General features: G+C 42.2%; 1 protein-coding gene across 1 annotated transcript; it reads left to right on the top strand.

Annotated features, from left to right (window-relative positions):
• Positions 1 to 3,747: 3,747 nt before the first annotated feature.
• Apoh (apolipoprotein H) lies at positions 3,748 to 19,960 on the top strand. The gene is made up of 8 exons (XM_034506920.2): positions 3,748 to 3,911; positions 4,503 to 4,679; positions 5,999 to 6,095; positions 7,901 to 7,977; positions 12,260 to 12,448; positions 13,852 to 14,031; positions 17,130 to 17,327; positions 19,788 to 19,960. The coding sequence occupies exons 1-8, from the start codon at positions 3,848 to 3,850 to the stop codon at positions 19,841 to 19,843; spliced, it is 1,038 nt and encodes a 345-aa protein (XP_034362811.1). The 5' UTR covers positions 3,748 to 3,847; the 3' UTR covers positions 19,844 to 19,960.
• Positions 19,961 to 25,249: the final 5,289 nt, after the last annotated feature.

Genomic DNA, 25,249 nt, shown 5'->3' with positions numbered 1-25,249 from the left:
CACATGCACACAAGTAGACATGCACGTGGTGCACATACGCAGGAGTAGACATGCATGTAGCTCAGTGGTAGATGGGTGCTTGGCATGCACAAAGTCCTGAGTTCCATCCCAGCACTCAACAACAACTAACCAACTAACCAACCAACCAACCAACCAACCAGCCAACCAACCAACCAACCAACCAACCAACCAGCCAACCAACCCAGAATCTCTCAAACAGAATTCACTGAAGAGTGTTTTAATTGATTAAATGTACTCTTTGACAATTTCATGAATGTATATAATGCATTCTGATTACTCATTGTGCATACCCCTTCTTACTTCCCCCTCACTCCTCCCTAGAAATACTTTTCCCACGATCACATCCTTTGTCTTCTTCCTGACCCATTGATTTTCACCAAGGCTACAAACGTGACCCTGGCTTTGGAACTACCCACTGGAGGCTGTTGGGCTTGCTGTTGGGTGCAAGACTAAAGACAATGACTGAACCTTCTCCAGAACCCATCAGATGTTCAAGGAAACCACAAGAGGGCCATAACTTCTTTGTTCTTTTTTAAGTCCTTAAAATAAAATAATAAAGTTAAAACTTTTAAAATTATCTCTTAAGTACTTTAAAATAACTTTCATTTCAACCATATAGGAAAGTTGTAGGTATAGGACAAGAGGCTTCCATATACCCCAAGCCCTGGGATTCCCATTCAAATACCTCAAATATCCCCTAAAGGTTTTTAAAGCAAAATAACCACACTGCATACTTACCTTATACCACCCCCATCTCCTATCTTTTCTCTGCCCTTCCTAGTCCTCACCTGTTTGAAGGGTTTACAGGACAGTCATTGTGCACAGTGTTCCCCAAACATGGCTGTGCACAAGGCTTTCTTATGTGCACAGTGTACTATAAACACGGCTGTGCACAAGGCTTTCTTGTGTGCACAGTGTACTATAAACACGGCTGTGCACAAGGCTTTCTTGTGATGCAACCCAGATTTTCTGGCTTAGCAGGAATATTGTAGAACAGATTCTGTTTTCTCATTGCATCCAAAACAAAATGGGGAGCACATCATGCCAATTAGTGCCACCAATAGTCACTTTAATGTTGATTACTTGTTTAAAGCAGTGTACCCAGATGAATTCCTCTTTCACCCCTTTACAATAATAATTTTTTTTTTTTTTTTTTTTTGAGAAACACTTTTAGAACCGTGCGGATGCTTCATTTCCAATTCCACCTGCATCTCTTAGTTTCACCACCTATGGGTATTTCTTGGCAGAATTAAACTTTTTTATGATTTCAAAATCATATTTTTTTTCACATTCCAATATTCCTAGTATATTGCTCGTCAGCATCCTTGTGTTAGACAAAACTCCCTATGCATTTTAAAATTTGTTTTTAAGTGTTTAATGCATACAGGTGTTTCCCCTGCATATATGTCTGTGTACCATGTGTTTGCATGAATGCCAGAAGAGGACATTAGATTCCCTGGAGTTAGATAGTTGTAAGTCACTGTGTGGGAGCTGGGAATCCAATTCCGGGTCTCTGGGAGAACAGCCAGTAACCTCTGACCCCTTCCTCCAGACCTTCCCTATGTATTTTTTCTAGGAAGGAAGTGTGCACTGTTTAGTAATCAAGTAAAGGCATGGGTCTCAAATGTTTAGTTGAATGAGTTTGAGGATCGCATGAGCCCAACCTAAAACAAAACAGGAGGCATTTCTAGTCTTCTAGAATATGCTCTCATGCAAGGGAACTCATCTGTTACCCGACCTTGGTAAGCCGTCTACATTACTGCACCTCTTAAGGCAACTCACTTTACAGCTTCTGCAGCAAGGTTGCATCTCAGCCTCAACCTTCTCCTCTCCAAGCTCCTCCCGCCAGCATCCTTTCCTCACTCTCTATCTCTTATGAGAACAACTTTGGCCCTTCTTGTCTTCACTAGTTTTCTCTCTCCTCCACCCTTCATAGGAATTTTCCATAATAAAGCAGAACCCTGGGGCTATGCAAGCAGCAAGAATCCTCTTTAGAATAACAAGAGAAGAGAGACCCTCCACTATTTTATGGGAAAAGGGAGTCCACTTTTCTACTTACAGTGGAACATAGTGTCCCTTAGAAGCTTGGTTTAAGGATGGACCACTGCCTGATAGGAGCGTTTCTCAAGTAGTATATCTCCAGGAAGTTCACAAGTGTGTGTGTGTGTGTGTGTGTGTGTGTGTGTGTGTGTGTGTGCGTGTGTGTGGCCAAAGAGCCAAAATGTATAGAGGCAGGCTGGCTTGATGTGGGGTAATTTCCATGAATGGTTAGGGCAGTGGTTCTCAATTTGATGCTGTGACCCTTTAATATAATTCCTCATGTTGTGGTGACCCCAACCATATACTTATCTCTATTGCTTCTTCATAACTATAATTTCGCTACTGTTATGAATTACAATGTAACTATCTGTGCTTTCTGATGGTCTTAGGCCACCCCTGCCAGAGGATTGTTCAACCCCAAAGGGGTTGCAGCCCATAGGATGAGGATTAGGAGAACATGGGCTTTCTTTTATAGAACCAATTGCTGCAGAGATGTGCGTTCTCTGGCTTCTTAAAAGACTGCTGCAGAGACTGTGGGTGATGGTTCTGTTGTGTAAGACCCAACCATTGTCCACAAGTGTACCCATGTGGACAGTGTGTTAGAGAGCTATGGATGCAGGACTGCTCAAAGCTCTCCCAAGTATCATCAGCATCAGTGGTCTGTTCCTCTTCTCCTACTTAACCGAGTTCTGAAGTGATTTCCTATCAACTTCCAGCCCCTAGAAAAGAAACCCGCCTAGACAGGTATATGATGCGGTATGAATGAATGAATGCTGCTTTGATGAAAAGACTGAGGGTCAAGAACAGCTCCAAGGTCTCAGTCTGAGCTACTGAGAAGATCTAGTTATGAAGAGCAGCTAAAAGGTCAATCCAGGAAAAGTAATTGTTTTGTTGTGACAGACATTGAATTCAGTTTCGGTTCCATTAAAGTGGAGGGTAATGGTTGAAGATATTCTTTAGAGTCCTCTGTGTACAGACTAGAACACCGTTTTACATATTTAATTTTTGTGTATGTCTGCTTATGTATGTGCTTGTATGGGCTTATGTGTACTGCATGTGTACATCTTTGAGGACCACAAGAGGATGCATGGTCCCCTAGAACTGGAGTTGCATGTGTTTGTGAGGCACCTGATGCTAGCGAGCCACCCACCTGGTGTGAGTGCTGGGAACAGCACCTGGGTTGCTGGCAAGCACAGTGAGTGCTCTTAACAGTGGAGCCACCCCAAATGGACCAGGGAATCCCATTTTAGAGATGTGGAAACTGAGAACAGAAGATTGTCATGACTTCACATGTCAAGGACACCAAGTGAAACAGGAGCTTCCAACTTTGGGTGTTTCATCTATAACATATAACATACCAAAAATCAGAGCAATCTAAGGGAAGAAAGGGGGATGGAACCAGAGAGAGAGAGAGAAAGAGAGAGAGAGAGAGAGAGAGAGAGAGAGAGAGAGAGAGAGAGAGAACACAAGAGGTCCAGACAGTGCCAGTGATCATCAGGATTCTTTCAGAGGCAATTATGACCTACTTGTGCTACCAAGAAAAAATGTGCTATTCCAAAGAAGCACCCACCCACCAAAGATTTCACAATGAACCCAAAGAAGTGGAGTAAATGATTGAAGAACAGAGTTCTCTCTGTCCTTTCCAAAGCACAGTGCTTTAGCTTTTGTTTACAGAAATGAAAGCACACCCCAAAAGTGGTTTAATATTTAAGCGCCCCGTATTTGTGTGCCTCTCTTCCTTCAGCAGAAGATACCGCTTTGGTGGAGCTGGTGGGACCCATCCACAATGATCTCTCCGGTGCTCATCCTGTTCTCCGCCTTCCTCTGCCATGTTGCCATGGCAGGACGGAGTGAGTACTTCTTGCCTTTGAGAAAAAAAACGATATTTCTGACCAATGAGGTTGTGCTGGGGATCAATAATGACGACTTTGGCCGGGCGGTGGTGGCGCACGCCTTTAATCCCAGCACTTGGGAGGCAGAGGCAGGCGGATTTCTGAGTTCGAGGCCAGCCTGGTCTACAGAGTGAGTTCCAGGACAGCCGGGGCTATACAGAGAAACCCTGTCTCGAAAAACCAAAAAAAAAAAAAAAAAAAAAATAATAATAATAATAATAATAATAATGACGACTTTGAAGTCAGAGTGGATGCTGGAGGGATGGCACGGAAACTTGCTTTATTCTCCAATATTGCCATTCTTAAAACACGCTGGTAGGATATTAAGTCAAATTTAACCCCAGCACACTGACCTGTAATATGTAGATGACAGTAAGGCTTCCTCAAATGATCATTAAGGTCAGATGAGATCTTGCATAGAAAGTATTTGGTGTGGAATTAGGTAGACCTACAATTTATAGACATCTTTCCCTTACATGCTAGGGGACCTTAAAACTGTGAATTGAGGTTGTCTTCTTAACCATCTGTTTTGCCTTCTGTTGTGTTCAGCCTGTCCGATGCCGGAAGAGCTACCATTTGCTGTGGTTGTTCCCTTAAAATCATCCTACATCCCAGGGGAGCAGATTGTCTACTCCTGCAAGCCAGGCTATGTGTCCAGGGGAGGGATGAGGCGGTTTACCTGTCCTCTCACAGGAATGTGGCCCATCAACACCCTGAGATGCATCCGTAAGTCTGAAACTTCTCTCCAGTTCTCTTCCCTCATTTGGGTTCTGAATATTTGGAGGGAAAACCTACTTCATTCTACTCAGGGTGCACAGGGCTGGGTGTGAGGTATCTCACACACAAAAAAATCACATTTAGAGAAGCAGACAGCTAAGGAAAAGTTTGAGAAAGACAGACACAGACACACAGAGAGACAGAGAGAGACATAGAACAGAATCGATTGATAGAGAAGGAAGTTAAAAGAGAAGTGGAGAACTGTTGCCAAAGAGGCTCATGGGTAAACAGATGGGGAGCGATCTCATATCTTTGGACTTTGCCTCACAATGGAAGCAGACTAATATTTACTGAACTGAGTATAAACTTATCTAAATTATGTATCTGTTTACAATGAAATATAGACATGTTACAATTTAATAATATAAATTTTATAGAACATCATTTTATGGTAAGTGGCTGCCTTCATTTATTCCTTGGAGCATGGTTTATGATCATGTTAGCTTTCCTTTTTTTGTAAACACGGTGTCATGTGTTCTAGTCTCTCCTGAAACTTACTCGGTAGCTGAGGACGGGCCTGAACTTCCAGCCTCTGAGTGATGGGATCACAGACGTGAACCACCACACTCAGCTCTCAGCTTCATTTTTATAGTCAAGTATTAAGCAATCAACCAGATTATTTTAGCAATTATATTTAGGAGTAAAAATAGCTAGATGGTACAATCAGAGCTCTGGTTATTTTGATTATATAGATATAACTTTTATCAGATTTGTATACGTTCTTGCAAGTGATTCAAGTTCTTAATTTTTTAAAATCTAAGTGAGTTTTTTGGAGGCACTAGGGATTAAATCTAGGGACTTGTGTAGGCTAAACCTGTGTTCCACCACTGAGCTACACTCCTACCCCTTAAGCATGATTTTTAATGGAAAAATCACTTGAAATCAGCAATATCTCTTATCACTAATAATGTCATTTTCAACTTATTTTCCATATGCTTTCTGAGTCATTGTAAAGAGTATACATAATTTTGTGTTTTTCTATTTTATCAACATAAAGATTGACTGTCTCTATGATCTTTATAATCTGTGCCTTATTGGCTACATAATAGCTCAGTTGGTGGTTAAGTTTGCATAATTAAAATAGCCCCATAACAAAGACCGTTTAGACTGTCCAAATCCTGTTATAAAGACTATCTCAATACATGTATCGTTTCTCCACTTCTATCACTTTCTTAGAACAGTTATTAGTAGTTACTGGATCAAGAGATGGAAACTTTTCAAATCTACACTTCAATCTAGATTTACCAGCATTTCTTTTTAAATTGCAGCCAGAGTGTGTCCTTTTGCTGGAATCTTAGAAAATGGAGCTGTACGCTACACAACTTTTGAATATCCCAACAGCATCAATTTTACCTGTAACCCTGGGTAAGGACTGTAGTGAGATGAAGCAGCTGGCGGACAGAGCACATGTCTGAGTCCTTTAGTTAAACATCACGATTGCTCTGTATTTTCTTTCTAGTCTGTGGGTTGGGTTTGCTGGATACAAAATACATTTAAGTCCTGCTTTTACCAAACACTATGATGACGCTGAGGGTAGTGTAAGACGTGGAAAACATATCATCACATGCTTCAGGAGACCAGCACGCCAGCTTCTGTGCTCCTGGCTAATCACATGTAGGAGGAGACACAGCAAAGAGAGTGAACCTGGATCACAATTCTTTCTCATTTCTGCGCCAGCTCTTAGCATACAACTAAACTATAGTAGGAGTGTGGCTTGGGTGTTGGTTATAAGACTGACGGACCAGTGTGCTAGGGAGTCTTTGGAAGGGGATTCTGTGGAGAAGACTGGAATGCGGTGATACAGGACCTACTTCTTCTTTAGAGATTTTTGTCTTAGTTACTGTTCTGTTGCTGTGAAGAGACACCAGGACCATGGCAACTCTTACCAAAGAAAGCATATAATGGGGCTTGCTTACAGTTTCAGGGGTTTAATATATTATCAGCACAGGGACACATGACAGACATGGTGCTGGAGAGGTAGCTAAGAGTCCTACATCTGGATCCGAAGGCAGCAAGAAGAGAGAACCACTGGGCCTGGCTTGTGTTTTTGAAACCTCAAAGCCCACCCATCATAACATCCTTCCTCCAGCAAGGCCACACCTCCCAGTCCTTTCAAATAGTGCCACTCCCTGATGACCAAGCATTCAAATCTATGAGCCTATGGGGCCCATTCTTATTCAGACCACCACAGATTTATTTGATCAATTTTAATTATGGTGAGTGTGGGTGTCTGTGTATGGTTATGTACATATGAGTGTGGGCCCCCACAGTTGTCACTGGCTTTAGATACCAGTGTCATCTGAAGAGGTCTGGAGTTGCAGGTGAGCTGTCCAATGTAGGTGCTAGAATTCAAACTCTGGGCCTCTGTGAGAGCAGTGTGCTCTTAACCAGGGAGCCATCTCTCCAGCCTGAACCTGGTTCTGTTAGTGCTTATTTAATGCAGTGTCACAGGCTCACGTGTCACTTGTCACGTAATTCATCTGTTTTATAAGAAATGACACCAATGCGATGCCGTGGAGAGCATGCTTCTATACGCTGTGACAGTTTGTTTGAAGATCCTTGTTTGGGAGTGGAGACCTGGAAACCTGGAGACTCATTTGTGAAGGAGAAGCATGGGTCTCTCCACAGAAATGCCAAGCTGCTGGTGGGGCTGAGTCCAACAGCCCCTGGGCAGGGGTAGGGTGGGGTGGGGGCGGGGCTTCAGTGAGAATGCTGAACCTTCATTGGCAGTGATGACATGCGCTGTTCACACATATTCGTGCCAGTAGATCTAGTGAATGAACATTGCAGCTTGCAACACTCTGATGTCCTGTAAAAGAACTGGTTCTCAGCCTTATCTAGGGATCTGATAACTTGGCCAGTTGGCTGGAATCGAGGAATTTAGGGGTATGGGCTGCTACATTCACCAACCACAGAAACCTCCAGTAGTTTTTTTTGTTTTTTTTTTTTTTGTTTTTCTCTTTTCTTTTCTTCTATTTGGCTGGAGAATCCCTTGAATTTTCTTATTTGTCAACATAATGAGTCCCTGATTCAAAACAATTGACTAGGGTTAAGGGTGGGGGTCTCAGTGGTAGAATTCATGTCTTCTACATATAAATTCAGTCCCTAGCACACATATAATGCCAGTGAGGTCACTTTGTTGGTTAATACATTACATTTTCCTTTTCCAGGTTTTATCTGAATGGGACCAGCTCAGCTAAGTGCACAGAAGAAGGAAGATGGAGTCCAGACATTCCTGTTTGTGCCCGTGAGTCTGTGGGTCCCACCTGAGAGTTAAGGGGCAAGTTGGGCTGTCCAGAAATTTCCTGGTACTGCCAGCTCCACAGTCCAGAAACTCTTTGCTCCCAGAGACCCCATAATCCTGATTCAGTGAGATAGATGGTTGGTCTCTCACGGGGATGCTCACCTTGATCACTGTATTCTAGACAAGGCAGCAACCCACCCTCGAATGACAGGCTAGAAGCAATTTACTTATGAACTCATATGTGTCTGTTACCTACTGGACCAGTACCTACTGGGTTTGTAAACTACAAAGCTCCCTCACTGTTTTGGCAAAGGCAAGGTCTGGCATGGACGGATCCTTTTCTTTCCTTTCCCTTTTCCCTTCTTTTCCCTTTTCCCTTCTTTTCCCTTTTCCCTTCTTTTCCCTTTTCCCTTCTTTTCCCTTTTCCCTTCTTTTCCCTTTTCCCTTCTTTTCCCTTTTCCCTTCTTTTCCCTTCTTTTCCCTTTTCCCTTCTTTTCCCTTTTCCCTTCTTTTCCCTTTTCCCTTATTTTCCCTTTTCCCTTCTGTCCCTTTTCCCTTTTCCCTTCTTTTCCCTTTTCCCTTCTTTTCCCTTTTCCCTTCTTTTCCCTTTTCCCTTTTTTTTTCCCTTTTCCCTTCTTTTCCCTTTTCCCTTCTTTTCCCTTTTCCCTTCTTTTCCCTTTTCCCTTCTTTTCCCTTTTCCCTTCTTTTCCCTTCTTTCCCTTTTCCCTTCTTTTCCCTTTTCCCTTCTTTTCCCTTTTCCCTTTTCCCTTCTTTTCCCTTTTCCCTTTTCCCTTTTTTCCCTTTTCCCTTTTCCCTTTTCCCTTTTCCCTTTTCCCTTTTCCCTTTTCCCTTTTCCCTTTTCCCTTTTCCCTTTCCTTTCCTTTCCTTTCTTTCCTTTTTGTCATGCTGGGGAGCCAAGCCAGAGTCCTGCACATGCCAGGCACGTTCTCTGTCTACTTTCTCATCTACACCACTAGCAGTGGCTTCAGACATCTCTTCCTGTTAGTGGGTTCTTCTTCATTCATTAATGAGATGACCTGTTCCCACTTTTAACAAACGTGGACTGAGGTTCTGTATGCTGAATTTTGAGCTTACAAGGCAGTGGTTCTCAACCTTCCTAGTGCTGCGACCCTTTAATATAGTTCCTCGTGTTATGGTGATGCCCGACCATGAACTTTTTTCATTGCTACTTCAGAAGTGTGATTTTGCTGCAATTAAGAATCTTAATGTAAACAGCTGATATGCAGGATATCTGATAGGGGTTACAACCGACATATTAAGAACTGCTGCTGAAAGCCTGGGGGAGAGGATGGCCCTGCCCCAAGTGAATGAATCCACTGATAGAGATAAGGACAGTCCTTCATAATAAGCCACCAAACACCTTGTATCATAAGTGCAAGGCCTTCATGACTTACTGAAGATATGCTCAGTTAAGCAGTCAGTGGAAACCCTGGCCCGTTTCTATAGAGACAATGTTTTTTTCAGGTATCCTAGCTTGAGATTTATGTAACTCTAATTTCTTACCAGTCATGGGTGTGGTCCATTATCCTTTCAAGGACACCCATTTTAGCAAAGGAAAGTAGAAAACTAGAGTAATTCTAAATAAATCCTAACCAAATTAAAACCAAACCACAAAACTATTTAAAGATAAACTGAATCCTTTGTCCACAGTAAGCCTCACCACGATTTATGTAGTCTCTCTTTTAAGCATCTTTATACCAATTATATAAACTAATTTTTTCTTCCAGTTAAGAGCAGAAAACTGAATTTAAATTCAAGCTAATCTGAATGAGCGAGTCTCATGCTCGGAAGTGTACAAGCAGTCACCAGGGATGACATCTCATAGATGTTAATGTGGAGATGCTGACTTGGGCACCTGGGTGTGGTCTGAGCTTTTCTCAGGCTGCCAGGCTGGTCAGTGACCACTCTCTGAGAAACAACCACTGAGGATAGATCATGTTAAATTATATTTTCATCAGCAGTGTCTTTATCAGCAGTGTTAGTGTAACATTCCCTGAATTTGTGGAAACTCTAGTTATTGCCAAGGTGTGCTGGTAAGCCACTGCCTCATCTCTGGGTCCCTGCTTGTCTCCATGTGTAAGCCTCCATGTCTTCATTCCCAAAGCAGGAGGTGTTTGTAGAAACAAACTGGACTAGGGGCAGAACTCAGAGTCACAAACAAGATGGTAGCAAATATTTAGAGGTAGTCTCCCAACAGTGTCTATACATTCTGATTTCTAGAAACATCTTTCAAGGTAGTCTTTATGTCAAAGATGTGTAGAACACAAATAAACTATGACAAGACAAATATATTGCTGCAGTCCCCTCCTCCTTCTCCTCTTCCTTTTCTTTCTCCTCTTCTTCCTCTTCCTCCTTGTCTTCCCCTTCCTCTTCCTCCTCTTCCTCTTCCTCTTCTTCTTCCTCTCCTCCTCCTCCTCTCCTTCCCCCCCTCCTTATTCTTCTTGGTTGGCATGGTTTCTGACTGGTTGGCAACTTGATTTGACTTTTTCTTACTTGTCATCAACAATGGCTTGTTTTTACAAAACTTGTGATCAAAGTTTTTATTTCTTCAAGTTCATTCTCATATTCTCTTTCATTCTGAGATGAGTGTATTTTAATTTTTAAATTATTTATTTGGGGGCTGGAGAGATGGCTCAGAGGTTATGAGCACTGAGTTCAATTCCTAGCAACCACATGACAAGAAAAACATATTGCTACAGTCCCAAAATTTTATTTTTAAATTATTTACTTGGTGGCTGGAGGTCCTGAGTTCAATTCCTAACAACCACATGGTGGCTCACAACCATCTGTAATGGGATCAGATGCCCTCTTCTGGCGTGTCTGAAGACAGATACAGTGTACTCACATACATACAATAAAGAAACAATTCTTTTATTATTTTTTATTCAATATTTTATTTATTTACATTTCAGATGCCATTCCCCTTCCCCATTCCCTAATGGATAATCTCCTATCTCATTCCTCCTCCTCCATTTTTGCCTTTATACTGTTTAAATTACATGCAAGTAAAGGTCAGTTCTAGGTTGAGGAACTAGCAATACAATAGATGCAAATAGTCCAGGAACAAGGAAGACAATAAACCCAGATAATCAAAGAATACACAAGACAATAAACAGAGTCCTGTGATCACTCCTGTATTCACTATTTCTAAGGGCTTATCAAGATGATCAAAGTATCTGACCCCACTTCCCTGTCCTAGCCCAAAGTCATTTTCATGCCTAAAGTCTATTTCTTTGTTCTAGCTTAAGATTTAGATTTCTGCCTGAAATTACTTCTTTGTTCCAGCCCAATGTCAGATTCCTGTCTGCAGTTCATTTCCTTGTCCTTGTCCTTGTCCTATGTTGGATTCCTGCTAGGCAGCCCCAAAAGCCTCCCACATCTCCCCCTTTTTATTGCATAAACCAGACTGAGCCTGTCTTAGGTCATTCTGACAAGAAAGCCTTCCTTACCCATTGTGGAATATGCATTATCATAAGCAATGCACTTATGTCTTAGGTTGGTAAGGCTCTGTGGAGAGTCTTACCCATCCTTGGCTTGCAAGCCTGTTAAATTAATAACTCTGTCTGGGAGGTCCATTATCAGTTTCAAGTCATGTACTTTGGCTGCCAGCCTGTTAATGCAGTTAGAGACAAGCTTTAACACGATGGGCGGGAATAAAAGTATTCCCAGGACAAAAAGGGTTAGCCTGATCAAGCTATATATGCCATTCCTAAGGTTTGACCAAAATGGAAATACTGACCTCAGACCATGGATAATTTTATTGGCATTATCTGCAGCATCAAAGCTCAACAAAGCAGCATTCTTTAAATTTATAATCTCACTATGCAAAGTTAACACACCCAGAGAGGTGTTAGGATTATGCCAAATGTCCTACAGGTGTCTTTAAACTTTTTTCTAATTATAAAGGAAACAATTCTTGAAAAAAAAATATTTACTTGGCATATGTGAAGAGGTCCAAAGATCATCTATGAGAGGCAGTTCTCTCTCTCTGCTACGTGTGTCCTGTGGATTAAACTCTGGTCACTGAGAGTGACAGCAAATTATTTTTATATACAGAGATATCCTGCCAACCTGAAGAACCTATCTTATCTTATCTATCTATCTATCTATCTATCTATCTACCTATCTATCTACCTATCTATCTATCTATTATTGGAGACAATGTCAGGCTGGCATTGAACTCACACATATCCACCTGCCTCCAAAGAGTGCATTTCAAAACCCCAGTTATTTTCATAGAGATGACAGTGATGTCTCTTTTCAGGTGTCACCTGCCCACCACCACCAGTACCTAAGTTTGCAGTCCTTAAGGATTATAAGACTTCAACTGGAAACAACTCTTTTTATCAGGAGACAGTGGTCTTTAATTGCTTGCCACACTTTGCCATGTTCGGAAATGACACAGTTATGTGCACAGACCTTGGAAACTGGACTCAATTTCCAGAATGCCGGGGTAAGTGGCTAATCACAATATAAGACAAAATAAGTAGAGTAGCTTAAAAATACATCTCTGAATGTGTTGAAAATGCCAACTGCCAGGAACATTACAAATCCTCGACAAACTAAAAAATTATGTTGATTTTTGCTTTCTTTCTTTTTTTGGGGGGGGGGTCACGAGGGGCAGGTATTTTGAGAGAGGGTTTCTCTGTGTAGCCTTAGTTGTCCTAGAAGTTTCTCTGTAGATCAGGATGGCCTTGAACTCACAGACATCTGCCTGCCTCTGCTTCCTAAGTGCTGGAATTAAAGGCATGCCTGACCTCTACCTAGCTTCTTCTTTATTTTGTTTTAAGAAAGGGTCTTATATGTGACTTTTCCTAGGGAGGCATGAATAATCAGGCCCTGATGAAAGACCAAAGAAATGATACCACCTGAGTCTAGCCTAGGGAATTAGGGAGTTTATTGGAGTTGTTGTAGGCGCAGAGGCAAGGGGTTACATGCATACTCCGTGACTGACTCAAAGGCAACTACATCAGTGGAACCCCACGTCAGCATGCATGGGTGATACAGTAAGAAGGCTGCATCCCTGCTGCTTTCCACTCAATGTGCAGGCTGCTCCACCAGCAGGAGAATCTTCTCCAGTAATTGCCACTATTTACACAACCTTGAAAAGGGGTTGTGTACATCTGTAGAGTGTCTACCTCGTGCCAAGCAGTGTGCTTTATACCAGGAATATCAGGAGAATGAGTTCAGCTTCTGACCTGCAGGAAATTAACTATCTTGCAATTAATAGTCTAGACTGACTGAGTGGTATTTCCAGAGGTCAAGACCCTTGATATATGGGCTTTGGCTCATAAGTGGAAGTTAAAGGAAAGGCATGCTGTGTAGGAACACATCACTTGCGAAGCTGGAGAGGCATGAATGGACTTGTGTCTAGTGACAGCTGTGAGGTGTCCCTGGATTAAGGGATGAGGGTTTTAAAAACTGGGTTATAGTCTGATTGATGGCTATGACTTTATAATCTCCCTACATTTAAGAATCATTGCAGGATCTTTTTAATCTGATTTATTGACTATAAAAAAAAAAAAAGACTTTTCTCCCTCTCCTTTCATATCCACTTTTTAGATTATAGAAGTTTGTGACAAATCACTTCATGATGAAAACTCAAAGCCTAAAGAGCTAGCAGGGTGTCATTATTTATTTTCAATGTCTGATCGTTTTCTAAATATTCAAAGTTCTATGAGTGTAAGAGAACAGGGATAGAATCAAGCATTGGGTCCCTAGAAACTGCCTTTCACTCACAGGAGTGTTCAGTGGCTCTGCGCAGTCAGGGAAAGACCAATGTTGCCATTTTGTAACTATGAGAAACTAACAAGCTATGAGTTACTAATATTTTTTTTAACTGATTACATTTTTCAGAAGTAAAATGTCCCTTCCCTTCGAGGCCAGACAATGGGTTTGTGAATTATCCTGCAAAGCCAGTGCTGCTTTATAAGGATAGAGCCACATTTGGTTGTCATGATACATACACACTGGACGGCCCGGAAGAAGTGGAGTGTACCAAGACCGGAAATTGGTCTGCCCTGCCGAGCTGTAAAGGTATGGAAGTGTGGCTGTGGCCCTGCAAAGCACTGAATTCACCCAGTGGGTGCATCATGCTTGTTTGCCGTTTTCTTGTTCTATTTAAGCTCCACTTGTAGAATCGACATGTAACTGTCCTAAGGATTCAAAGTACATGGGGACAGTACGCTTAGGACAGTTTGCCTAGCACTCAGCAATGATAGGAAACAAGTGGTTTCTCTGTAAGGCTCGGTAAAAATGGTAGAAGACCATGGTTTTTGCTTGTATTTATTTTGAAGTCGCCCAGAAATACCCTTTTAAAAATATTTATTTTACTATTTTTAAATTTGTGCGTGGGCAAGTTATGAGTCCAGGTGCCCACAGGGACCAGAGGTGTTGGCTTCCTCGAACTGGAGTTAGCAGCAGTTGTGAGCCACCTGATGTGGGTACTGGGGACAGAACTCTGGTCCTCTAGAAGAGCAGCTCATGCTCTGAACCCCAGAGTCATCTCTGCAGGCCAAGCATCCACTCACTCACCCCACTTTTTGGCTCTTTTTTTTTTTTTTTTTTTTTTTTTTTTTTTTTTGACAAGGCTCTCTTTGTTGCAAAGATCAATCACACATCTAAGCTAGTTCAAGGAAACAGGAGCTTGTTATAACAAAAGGAAATATGTAAATGAGGACCTGAGATACCACACGACAGTATCTTCTCCCATCTCTGTGTCCCCTTCTTTGTCTGAACTCCTTGATTCTACAGTAGGTAAAGCACCAGTCACCAGCTGGCTTCCCTTCCTTGGGGTGTCAGGGTTATTTTGTTTGTTTGTTTTGTTTTTTGAGTTGGGCATGTCTTCTTAATCCAGTCAGTGCCATGATTTGCATAATGCAACGGCTATGCAAAGAGCAACCATGGAGCACTCTCTCTCTGCCCACGCTGAATTCTTCAAAAGAGAAAAGGAAAGCAGGCATAAAATCTAAATGATGAATGGCTGGTGTTATAGGCTGGAATATCTTAGAAGCAGAGTCTGGAAGAGGTGTTCAGGTGCAATTGATTTATGAAGCCAGTGTTTCAGAAAATAGCAGGGCAGGGAAGGTTGGGTAGGTATTGGCTCTCAGGATTTGCTGTGGATCAGAGTCCTGGTGTGTGTGTGTGTGTACATGTGTGAATGGGTATATGCATGATATGCATGTGTGTACGTAGTGTGTGTATGTCCGAGGTTGGCATCACATGCCTTCCTCAAACACTCCTTACCTTTTTTTTTTTTTTTTTTTTGAGACAGGATTGTTCACTAAACCCAGAGGCTCGCTGGATATTCCAGAGAGCTCTAGCTGTTTGTCTGCTTTTCCAAGTCTCCCTTTCCACCCCAGTTCTTACCTAGGTCCTTGTTGGGGTCCAAACTCAGGTTCTCATGCTATGTAGCAGGTATTTTACTCTCTGAGCCATCTCTGCAGCCCTCGAGGGCTAGTTTTTATTCCTATTTCTGTGTTCCATCTTCAGTTTCTGATTTAGTGAATCTGGAATGGGACCTGGGAACTTTCATTCTGACAAAGTTCCTTGTTAAAAAAAATTATGTATATAATATATATGAGACATGGTATCAACAGCTTAAACCAGACCTGAACAAAGAGATAACAGCAATGTTGGGAAAAAAGGCTGGGGATCCCAGGGTTTTTCCCGCCATGCTGTGGGTAGTCGGCTGGGAACGCTCCGGGTTCCTCCAGCTGGAAGTTGGGCCCGGCTGTTCATTAACTAAAAGCTTCTCCCTGGCTCCTCACGGTTCCTCATAGCGGCGCGGCCCCAACACATGAGGAAGCCCTTGGGTTTCCAAAACTGGTTTATTCACATGGCGGATGGCGGATGGATCTGAATGCATACCCCCATAAACCCAGGATCGACCTGAGTTAAAAGGGGAGGGGAGAAGGGGGGAGGGTCTGGGGAGGAATGTTTAATGCCTCCACCTCTGGCCTTCAGGTACCTCATTAGTATGTAAATCTCTCTAGGGCCTGTTCGAGCCCTCCACCTGTGTATGTGACTGAAGGGTGAAGGTGGAATGGAGATTAGACCTCGTGTTAGGCCCAACACAGCAATAGTCACAAAATTAGGAAATTCCACAGGGCCTCAACACTAGACAAAGAACCTTGGGAACTAGGTAGCGTTGAAAGTGGCAGTAAGTCCTCCCCAGGGAAGAGCCTTTTGCCCCTACCAACTGGTCATCCAATATCACATGATCAGCACTGAAATTATATACACATAAGTAACATTATATAGACTGAACAAGTTGTATTTATATATTGAGGAATACTTACATACAGATATATGTAAAGAAATTAAAAATGTCTTTCATTTTTAGTGTGTGTGTGTGTGTGTGTGTGTGTATCTGTGTGCATGCACATGCATCCTGACCTACATGTGGCGGTCACACTACAACACTCTAGAGTTGATTCTTTCCTTCTGCCATGTGGACCTGGGGAAGGATATTGAACTCAGATCATCAAGCTTCGTGGCAAGTACCTTTATCCACTGAGCCCCTTGCTGGCCCTGAAACAAGCTTTTGGTCAGGAGACATTTGTGAGCTGTCAGCAAGTTTCACTCTCAGTGGCTGACTGACTCTCAGTGGTATATCTACTCCATCAGTGGGGCCTGAGTGCCCATCAGTTCAGGCTTGTATCAAGGTCTCTTTCATAGAACCCAAGCATCTGCTGCTGCTCTGACCTTATGCCGTCACTGAAGGATAGAAATGTTACAGAGAACATTCACCACCAATCACATTGATATCACATATCACTTGTTTCTTAGAAGCCTCTTGTCTTGGCCTGTTTAGCTCAGTTGTGCTCTCCTATTGACCCAGAAGTTTACATGCTTTGTTCAAAAAAATTATACTATGTACTTATTATTTTGTGTGCACGTGCACATACATACGTGGGCTCACATGCATCATGGTGGCTTTGTGGAGGTCAGAGGGCAACTTGATAAAGTTTTCTTCATCCAACACATGGGTCCTGTGGATTAATCTCAGGTCATGAGGCTTGGTGGCATTTGCCTCTACCACCGAGCCAGCTCACTGGCCATAAGTAAGCTAGATTCTCTTTAGCAAAGAATCAGCGGATGGTTGTCCTGACTACAGACATTCTCTCTTTTAGCATCTTGCAAAATCTCTGTTAAGAAAGCCACCGTGCTGTACCAAGGGCAGAGGGTGAAGATCCAGGAACAGTTTAAGAATGGGATGAAGCACGGTGACAAGGTGCACTTCTTCTGCAAGAACAAGGAGAAGAAGTGCAGCTACACGGAGGAGGCTCATTGCATCGACGGCACCATTGAGATCCCCAAATGCTTCAAGGGTAAGGCTAAGATGGGCTGTTCGGTTGGAACTCCTTTAGGCCCTGGCTATCACCAGCATTTCGGTTTTGTGTGACTTTGAGAAGCTAAGTCTAGCTGGCATCTTGTGTGCTGGGGAAAGCAGAGAAAGCAGAGAGCTACTTACAGCTTTTTTTTTGGGGGGGGGGGGGCTTACATACACATTTTGCTTTCCAGTTCTTTTCTCTAATCCTTGAGGTTGTAGGTTTCTTTGATGACCATTGAGGTGAATTATGCCATCTTGTGTAATTTCGAGTTTAGTGTGAAAACTAAGAGAGTCAAATATTGAATAATACAATCACCTATCACTTCATCATTCCACACTTTAGAGAAGCGATAATAATGATGGTAATTAGTCTGTAGATCCAGCCTTATTTTTCTTGCCTTTAGAAACTCCACACTTGAAAAGAATTCTTTAGGGTAAAGTTTGTTTAGAGCAAAATACGTTGAGAGGGATGTATGGGATTCAGAAGTGGACACCGGTTGGCATATAGAACTCCACACTAACCTAAGGTTTCAGATTTAGGGCTTTTGTAGTGTTTATTGCCAGGAATGAAAAGCCAAGAGAGACTGAAGTTACTTTTGGCTCTAGGTTTATAAGTTCTCCAGATCCACTGATGACCAAGTATTGATGGTTGGGAAGACAACAATTGAGAACAGATATTACCAGGGGACAGTGTCTGAGAACTTATCACCCAGAGAGAGAAGGAAGTATAAATGATTATTATGCTATGCCTCATAGGGTTGGCTCAGTTGATAGAAATATTTTACTTTGTGTGTATGTATGAGTGGCATATGTGTGTGCTGTGCAGGTACACGTACCTGTGCTTACATGTGGAGGTTAAAGAAAGATGCCGTGTGTCCTACTCTATCTTTTCTGCATTATTTCTTTATATTTATTATAAATTTATTATATTGAGTGAGAGACAGGATCTCTCACTCAATCTGGAGCTAGGCTGGTGGCCAGCAAGGCCCAGCGATCCTCCTGTTCCCAGCCCTCTTAAAACCGGTGTTACGCCGGTGGTGGTGGCGCACGCCTTTAATCCCAGCACTTGGGAGGCAGAGGCAGGCAGATTTCTGAGTTCGAGGCCAGCCTGGTCTACAGAGTGAGTTCCAGGATAGCCAGGGCTACACAGAGAAACCCTGTTTTGAAAAACCAAAAAAAAAAAAAAAAAAAAAAAAAAAAAAAAAAACCAACAAAACAAAACAACAACAACAACAAAAACAACAACAACAAAAAAACAGTGTTACAGGCATTTGTGTGCGGCTGTGCCTAGTTTTTTACATGGGTGCTAGGATCTGAACTCTTATGCAGCAAGTACTCTTACCCACTGAGCCATCCTCCCAACCCTAATTAATAGAAACTTTGTACATGGCATAAGATACGTGCTCAACCAGTGACATTATCACAATTACAAATAGTTAGAAGCCTACTGACTAAGTTCTCATTGCCCAAAAGATAAAAGAGCTTGGGCTGGAGGGATGGATTAATTGATAAATTGCCTGATGCACAAGCACAAGGGCCTGAGGTTTGGCTCTCAGAACCTATTAAAAAGCTGGCTGGGGCCAGGCGGTGGTGGCGCACGCCTTTAATCCCAGCACTTGGGAGGCAGAGGCAGGCGGATTTCTGAGTTCGAGGCCAGCCTGGTCTACAGAGTGAGCTCCAGGACAGCCAGGGCTACACAGAGAAACCCTGTCTCGAAAAACCAAAAAAAAAAAAAAAAAAAAAAAAAAAAAAAAAAAAAAAAAAGGTGGCTGGGTACCAAATTTATAGCCCCAGGGTTGGGTAGAATTTCTGAGAGGTAGAGAGCAAATTTCTGGCACTTACTGCCTAGCCAGCCAATCAGTGAGCTCCAGGTTCAGTGAGAAACCCTGTCTCAGAAAATAAAGTGGATAGATAGTGATAGAGGTAAACACCCAACGCTGATGTCTAGTCTACACACACACACACACACACACACAAATAAAATACAATAAAAGATAATCATCTCATCATCTCATCGCTAGTGAGATGTTAAATATAAAATTGGCAAAATTCAATAAGTTTAATACAAATCAGTAGAGAAACTCCTGGAAGGGATTAATTTAAAAATCAGAATTTCATTGCTATATTTTCTTCAGGCTGATTTTGCTTATGGTCTTCAGACAGAGGCAGCACTCTTGATTCTGTAGGGAGTAAATAAAAGGCGGATATGATTTCTCCCTCTTTTAATCTTGCCTGTCAGAGTTATATAAAACCTTTCATTTTCTCTTCTTGGAAATAAATGGCTTATCCTTGCCCATTTTTTCCCCTCTCCCATTACTGAGACCTCATACTAAATGATTTTATTCCTAGAATTAAATTTACTCAACACATGTGTAAAATGTATTTGATTTGGATGAGCTGTTTAGATAATTTAAGAAATGATTGCCTCTCTTGTTCATCTTTTTTCTTCCTCCCACAGAGCACAGTTCTCTGGCTTTCTGGAAAACGGATGCATCAGACCTGACACCGTGCTGAAGTTGTTATCAGAATCAAAATTGAATGTTGTATTTGTATCTCTGCTTGTCTGAGGAATCTAACTGAAATTGCAGAATAAAGTTACTGAGTTGCCTCAGTCATTACAGAGTGACTCCATATGGCATTGTGGTTTTAGTTATGTCAAGAGATCCACATACCCAAAGCATCCTAGGTGTTTGGCAGTGAAGTAGCAACCTACCCATTAGCAGGGTAGTCCTGTTATACTGTAGTACTTTTTACAGACTGATTCATGGACTTCCAAGCCAGTATTAGCTATCTACTCATTACAACAACAAGAATGGTACGTTCCACAGTTCCTGAGCACGGCCTTGAAATCTATATCGAAGACGTAGTTCCTAGATAATTCTTGTGCTTCCTTGAGTGTAGAAATCATGGCCACAAAGGAATGGCACAGACTTCCAGGTCCACAGGACTGACCCAGAATACTTGATGCTGTGGTTACATGATGCAAAACAAACAAACAAACAAACAAAAACCCCCAAACCAAACAAAAACAAAACAACCCCTCCCGAAACCCCAAAACAAAACAAACAAACCCCCCAAACAAAACAAAAAACCAAAAAGCCCCCAAACAAAACAAACAAACAAAAAAACAAAAAACAAAAAAAAATCAATCAAATGAACAGACAAACAAAACAACGAACTTCCCTTACTCATTATCATTCTAACATCTGGCTTTGGCCTCCTTCTGCCCTTCCCTTGTTCTGTTTTATCTGTTGGCTAAACTCACTCAAGGTTCTTTTTCCCTTCCTTATGTCTGCCCCTAAGAAACTGAGTGTTGTTGAGAGCAAAGCAGAGGTCACCATCACACGGATAGATTCCAGTTTAAATTCAACGATGCAGCAGATGTAGCCTCTCAGATTCTGTCCGTCACTTCCACAATCTGTCTCTGGTCTGCTCACACCTCTGCTCTCTACAGTGGCTATTTCTTTCTGCGTCCTCTTGCTGTGATGTGACCAAGCAGAGGCTTCATACCCCTGCAGCTGTGCACTTGCATCCTTGGTCCAAGGGGGCTCAGCTACTTTTCAAGCTGGCAGCAGATCTTAATATCACACACATGGTACTGGTTTTTCCTGGGTGTAGAACACAAGAGCTACAGGGAACTGGAGCTTGCAGCAGGGTTTCAGAGAAAAGTCAATTGTGCCAGGCGTTGCGTAGCTGAGTCATATTCTCTGAATATTGATCTCGAGGAGTCACCATGTGAAGCTGTGAAGGTGAACGCTAGGCTTTAGTCTCCCGGAGTGCTGGAGATGCCGAGAACATGGGACGTCTGCAGAGGAAAGTGGCAAGCATCAAGATGAGCCTGCCCAAGAGAAAAGTTACAGGCTTTGTAAATACTACAGCTACAGCTGAGGGATGCCCAAGCCTTTTGGAGCTCAAATAATATCACCACAGGCTGTGACTTCGGTGCAATAGTTTCAGACTTTACCCTTTACCCTGCTGGATGATGGTCTTCCTTTGAGCCAATCTTTTCTTGTTATTCTTTCGTTCCTTCCTACAAGAAGGAGGATATTTAGTTTGTGTTACATGCTGTATGTGTTTGACTTTCTTCTTGCTTTTAGAGTTCACAGTGAAGATTTAAGTCTAGGAAGGACTGGCACTTTGAGATTTTTGAATTGTACTGGGGACTTCTGAAGTTTAGTTGGATGCACTTAGTATTAGGAGACAGTGTGGGCTTGAGACTTTGGGGGCCAGGAGTTTGGGAGTGTTACCACTGGAATGTGAGATGTCCCCCGACTCTGTGTGTTTGAACGCCCAGTTCCCACTTCCTGGCATTGCTTTGGAGGTTTGCAAACTCTGGGAGACGAGGCCTAGTTGACAGGAGGAGGTCATAGAGGGCAAATACTTGGAAGTTATGTGGCTTTGGCTTGGCCTGTTGTCATGTCATGTCAGAGGCCTCATAAGCCTGCTGCTGTGCACAGAGCCCGTTGCCTTCCCCTCCTTGATGGACTGAGGTTCCTTCAAAGCCATGAGTGCAAACAAGGCTTTCCTCTCTTAGGTTGATTTTTCTGGGTATTTTGCTGCAATAAGAAGAAAAATAGCTAATACTGTATTCAAGGGTAATTAGTCAGAGCCAACAACATACACATGGCACTTTCTCACCAATGTGTTTTCTGCAAGGAACGTGGGAGAAACACAAATGTCTGTTGATCATCAGATAAATTATTTCCCTTGCTTTTACCATTTTACACTAAAAAAAAAAAAAAAAAAAAAAAAAAAAAAAAAAAAAAAAACCAAACCCTACCTTTGTATTGTCTTCCAAGTCCATTCAATCCAATCTGCTATTATTTTTTGATCATATAAAGCTGAACGTTCAAAGGAGAAAAACTTGCTGAAAGATATCCACTGAGTTCTAATTCAATGCTGAGATTAAAAAAAAACAAAAAACAAAAAACAAAAACAAAACAAAACAAAAAACAAACAAAAAAAAACAAAACCCACATTCATTTATGGAGAGCTGGCCCTGCCCTTCACTGGCTGCAGTCAGGAGAGTAGGTCCCATACCTTGCCTGGGCAGCACAGCAGAACAGGCCCTGGTATGGATGGGTATGAGCACAGGAGAGCTGGCCTTGTCCCTTGCTGTGTACAGCACTCAAGAGACTGGGCCTGGCACCTTGACTGGCAGTATAATAATAGAACTGGTCTGGAGGTGTGGGCGAGGGCAAGTTGGCCCCAAAAGTATTAGAGTGGGAGAATCCTTCCTCTTGCTGGCTGGAGCACTGGGTAAACTAACTGGGGCAGCACTGGAGATTGCCCTGGATGTGTGGGAGGGCTGCTGGGGTGACCAGTTCAGCTGCCTCGCAGCTCCAAACCCAGGACTTTGACTTGGCCCACCCCAATCTCTCCTTCATCTATGAACTGCTAGGTTTCCTGAAAGTCCAACAGATCCAAAGCTGCAGGATCTCCCTGATGCAGGGCAACAACAAGATGTCCAAGAGGAGTCCTGGTGAGGATCTGGTATTGATGGTGTAGCAGAGAAGCCCAAGGCCTCAACCCAGACCAAGGACCCACTGCAATGAATATTTGCAAGGAAAGATGTATGGGCAAAAGGGTAAATGTTGTGACACACTGTGACACACAGCAGCTTCCAAGAGGAAATGTTTTTTAATGTCTTCTTTATTTTATTTTTGTTTTTTTGTTTTCTTTTGCAAGGGAGGTTGCAAGGGCAGAGGACAGGAAGAGGAGGGGAGATGAGTGGGATTGGGGTGCATGCTGTAAAACTCACAAAGAATCCATAAAATTTTAAAATATTCAGATTCAATCTAGAGAAAACATTCATTTATAGAATTGTCCTGGATTTTTTCAACAAAAGCAACACCCAAGATATTCATTAACCTACCCTTTACCAGGGGCAACACTTGATTTGTACATTTCCCTATGTTATGCAATTAAATACATAGCTTCAACAGAATCCATTTAGAATTATTAAGACATTCTAAGTGCTGAGTACATCTCTCCTTCCTCAAACATAAAAATATTATAGTGATACATTTTTTTTTTTTAATTTTAATTTTGTTGTATGTTCTGGTTTTGTTTCTGTTGTGATAAAAAAAAAATACTCTGACTAAAAAGCAGCCTAGGAGAGAAAGATTTGTATTAGGTCACACCCATCATGCCAGGAAGTCATAGTGTTGGGACCTTGACATGGCTGGTCACCTAACACAGAACATCCACAGTCAAGAGCAGAGAGAAACAAATGCATGCATCTTCCTCTGTTTGTTTGTACTCAGTTTAATACCTCTACTCTTACCCAGTTCGGGGACTCCCTGCCTGGCAAAGGGTCCCAACCATGATGGACTGTCTTCCCACATCAATTAAATGAGATAATGCCCACAGACACGGACACAGGCCACCCCAGTGTAGACAGTCTGCCTCGGAGTCTCTTCCTATGTACTTTTGGAAAGTACTGTGTTAACAGTAAAAGCTGACTGCCCAGTGATAGGCAAAAAGAAGCACTTCCTCCCGTGCCCAGTTTACAGCGGGGCACCTCTGTAGCTCTGTATTTCCAGGTACTTCCTTTTCAAGTGAAAGATTTTCAGTTAAGTTTGCAGTTACACCCTGCCTGCCATCAGCAGGTAGAGTTTTGTCCTTACGGCACCAGTTTTGTTGTCCTGGTACGAAAAGTAGTTGCTTTTTTTTTTTTTTAAGCTATTTAAAAAGTTTTAAAAATTTTAATTAAATTTTAACTAAATAAATTATATATATATATATATATATATATATATATATATATATATGCCTTTCATCATGTGACCTTGCTAAGCCCATCCAGTTATAATATCTTTAAAAAACTAAATTATTTGGGATGGCAAGATGGCATAGCAAGTAATAGCACTTGCTAACAGGCCTGATAACTGGAGCTTGATCCCTGGGACCCACCTGATAAAGTTGCCCTTTGATCTCTACATGTAAATGGTCACACATACACACACACACACACACACACACACACACACACACACAGGCACATGCTTATGCACAAGTGAGAGATTAAGAACAAGTTTTTCTCTGTGTTATTGCTGCCTCCTAGTGGCATTTATTGGGTATATTAGAGTTGTCTTAAGAAACAGAATTGATAAACTGAATATATATATATATATACACGTATATATGTATGTATATATATATACATATATACGTGTATATATATACACACACACACACACATATACACACACACACACATGCATCTCTACAAATCTCTTCCCAATAATGTTGGCAATGAGAAGATGATGATGATATTGATCACTTATAGGCTGTCCTCTAGGTAGTCCAACAATGGCTGCCTCATGATGGAAAGGCTGAGAATTTGATAGTTGTTCACTCCAGTAGGCTGGATGTTTAAGCAGTCGCAGTGTGGCCCTGGAGTCCTAGAGGATCCCCTGAGAGCTCCTGGTGGTCAGTCTGCACTGGACTCTTGAAGAAGTTGGTTCTAATACAGGCAAAGGAATGCCTCAGCAACAGAATAGATGAACTTTCCATAGAGAACGAGGGCAAACAGATATAAAGCAGTTTCTTTCTTCCAGGTTTAGGGTGGGTATTCCTGCTTCAAATACTTCATTTAAGAATATCTCCCACAAGCATGCCCAGGAGTATGGGTTTTGTGCCTGCAGAGCCAGTTAAGTTAGCAGACAAGATTAGCCATTACATCGGTTCTCCAGATGTTCACAAAAGGCTTGGGGAAGACAAGAAATTGAAATGTCCTTATGTCAGATGCCGAGCAAAATTTTCCCCATGCACCATCCTTATCTTGCCAGTTGCTCTGTAAGGAAGCTAGAGAAGTTGTGTAACTTGGATTTCTGCCTCACATCATGATGGAGCCTCAGAACCCGGACACCCAGACTTCAGAGCTTTGGGCTTTGACTTGAGGCTGTCCTTCTGGTT

Source organism: Arvicanthis niloticus, chromosome 6 (genome assembly GCF_011762505.2).
Source record: "Arvicanthis niloticus isolate mArvNil1 chromosome 6, mArvNil1.pat.X, whole genome shotgun sequence".
Taxonomy (NCBI): domain Eukaryota; kingdom Metazoa; phylum Chordata; class Mammalia; order Rodentia; family Muridae; genus Arvicanthis; species Arvicanthis niloticus.
Note: the sequence above shows the minus strand (reverse complement) of the source record. Positions and strands in the feature narration are given on the sequence as shown.

Coding starts and splice junctions, on each gene's coding strand:
- Apoh (XM_034506920.2), top strand. CDS start 3,848: ATGATCTCTCCGGTGCTCATCCTGTTCTCCGCCTTCCTCTGCCATGTT. Junction 4,680..5,998: donor CAACACCCTGAGATGCATCC/GTAAGTCTGAAA, acceptor TTTAAATTGCAG/CCAGAGTGTGTCCTTTTGCT. Junction 7,978..12,259: donor AGACATTCCTGTTTGTGCCC/GTGAGTCTGTGG, acceptor GTCTCTTTTCAG/GTGTCACCTGCCCACCACCA.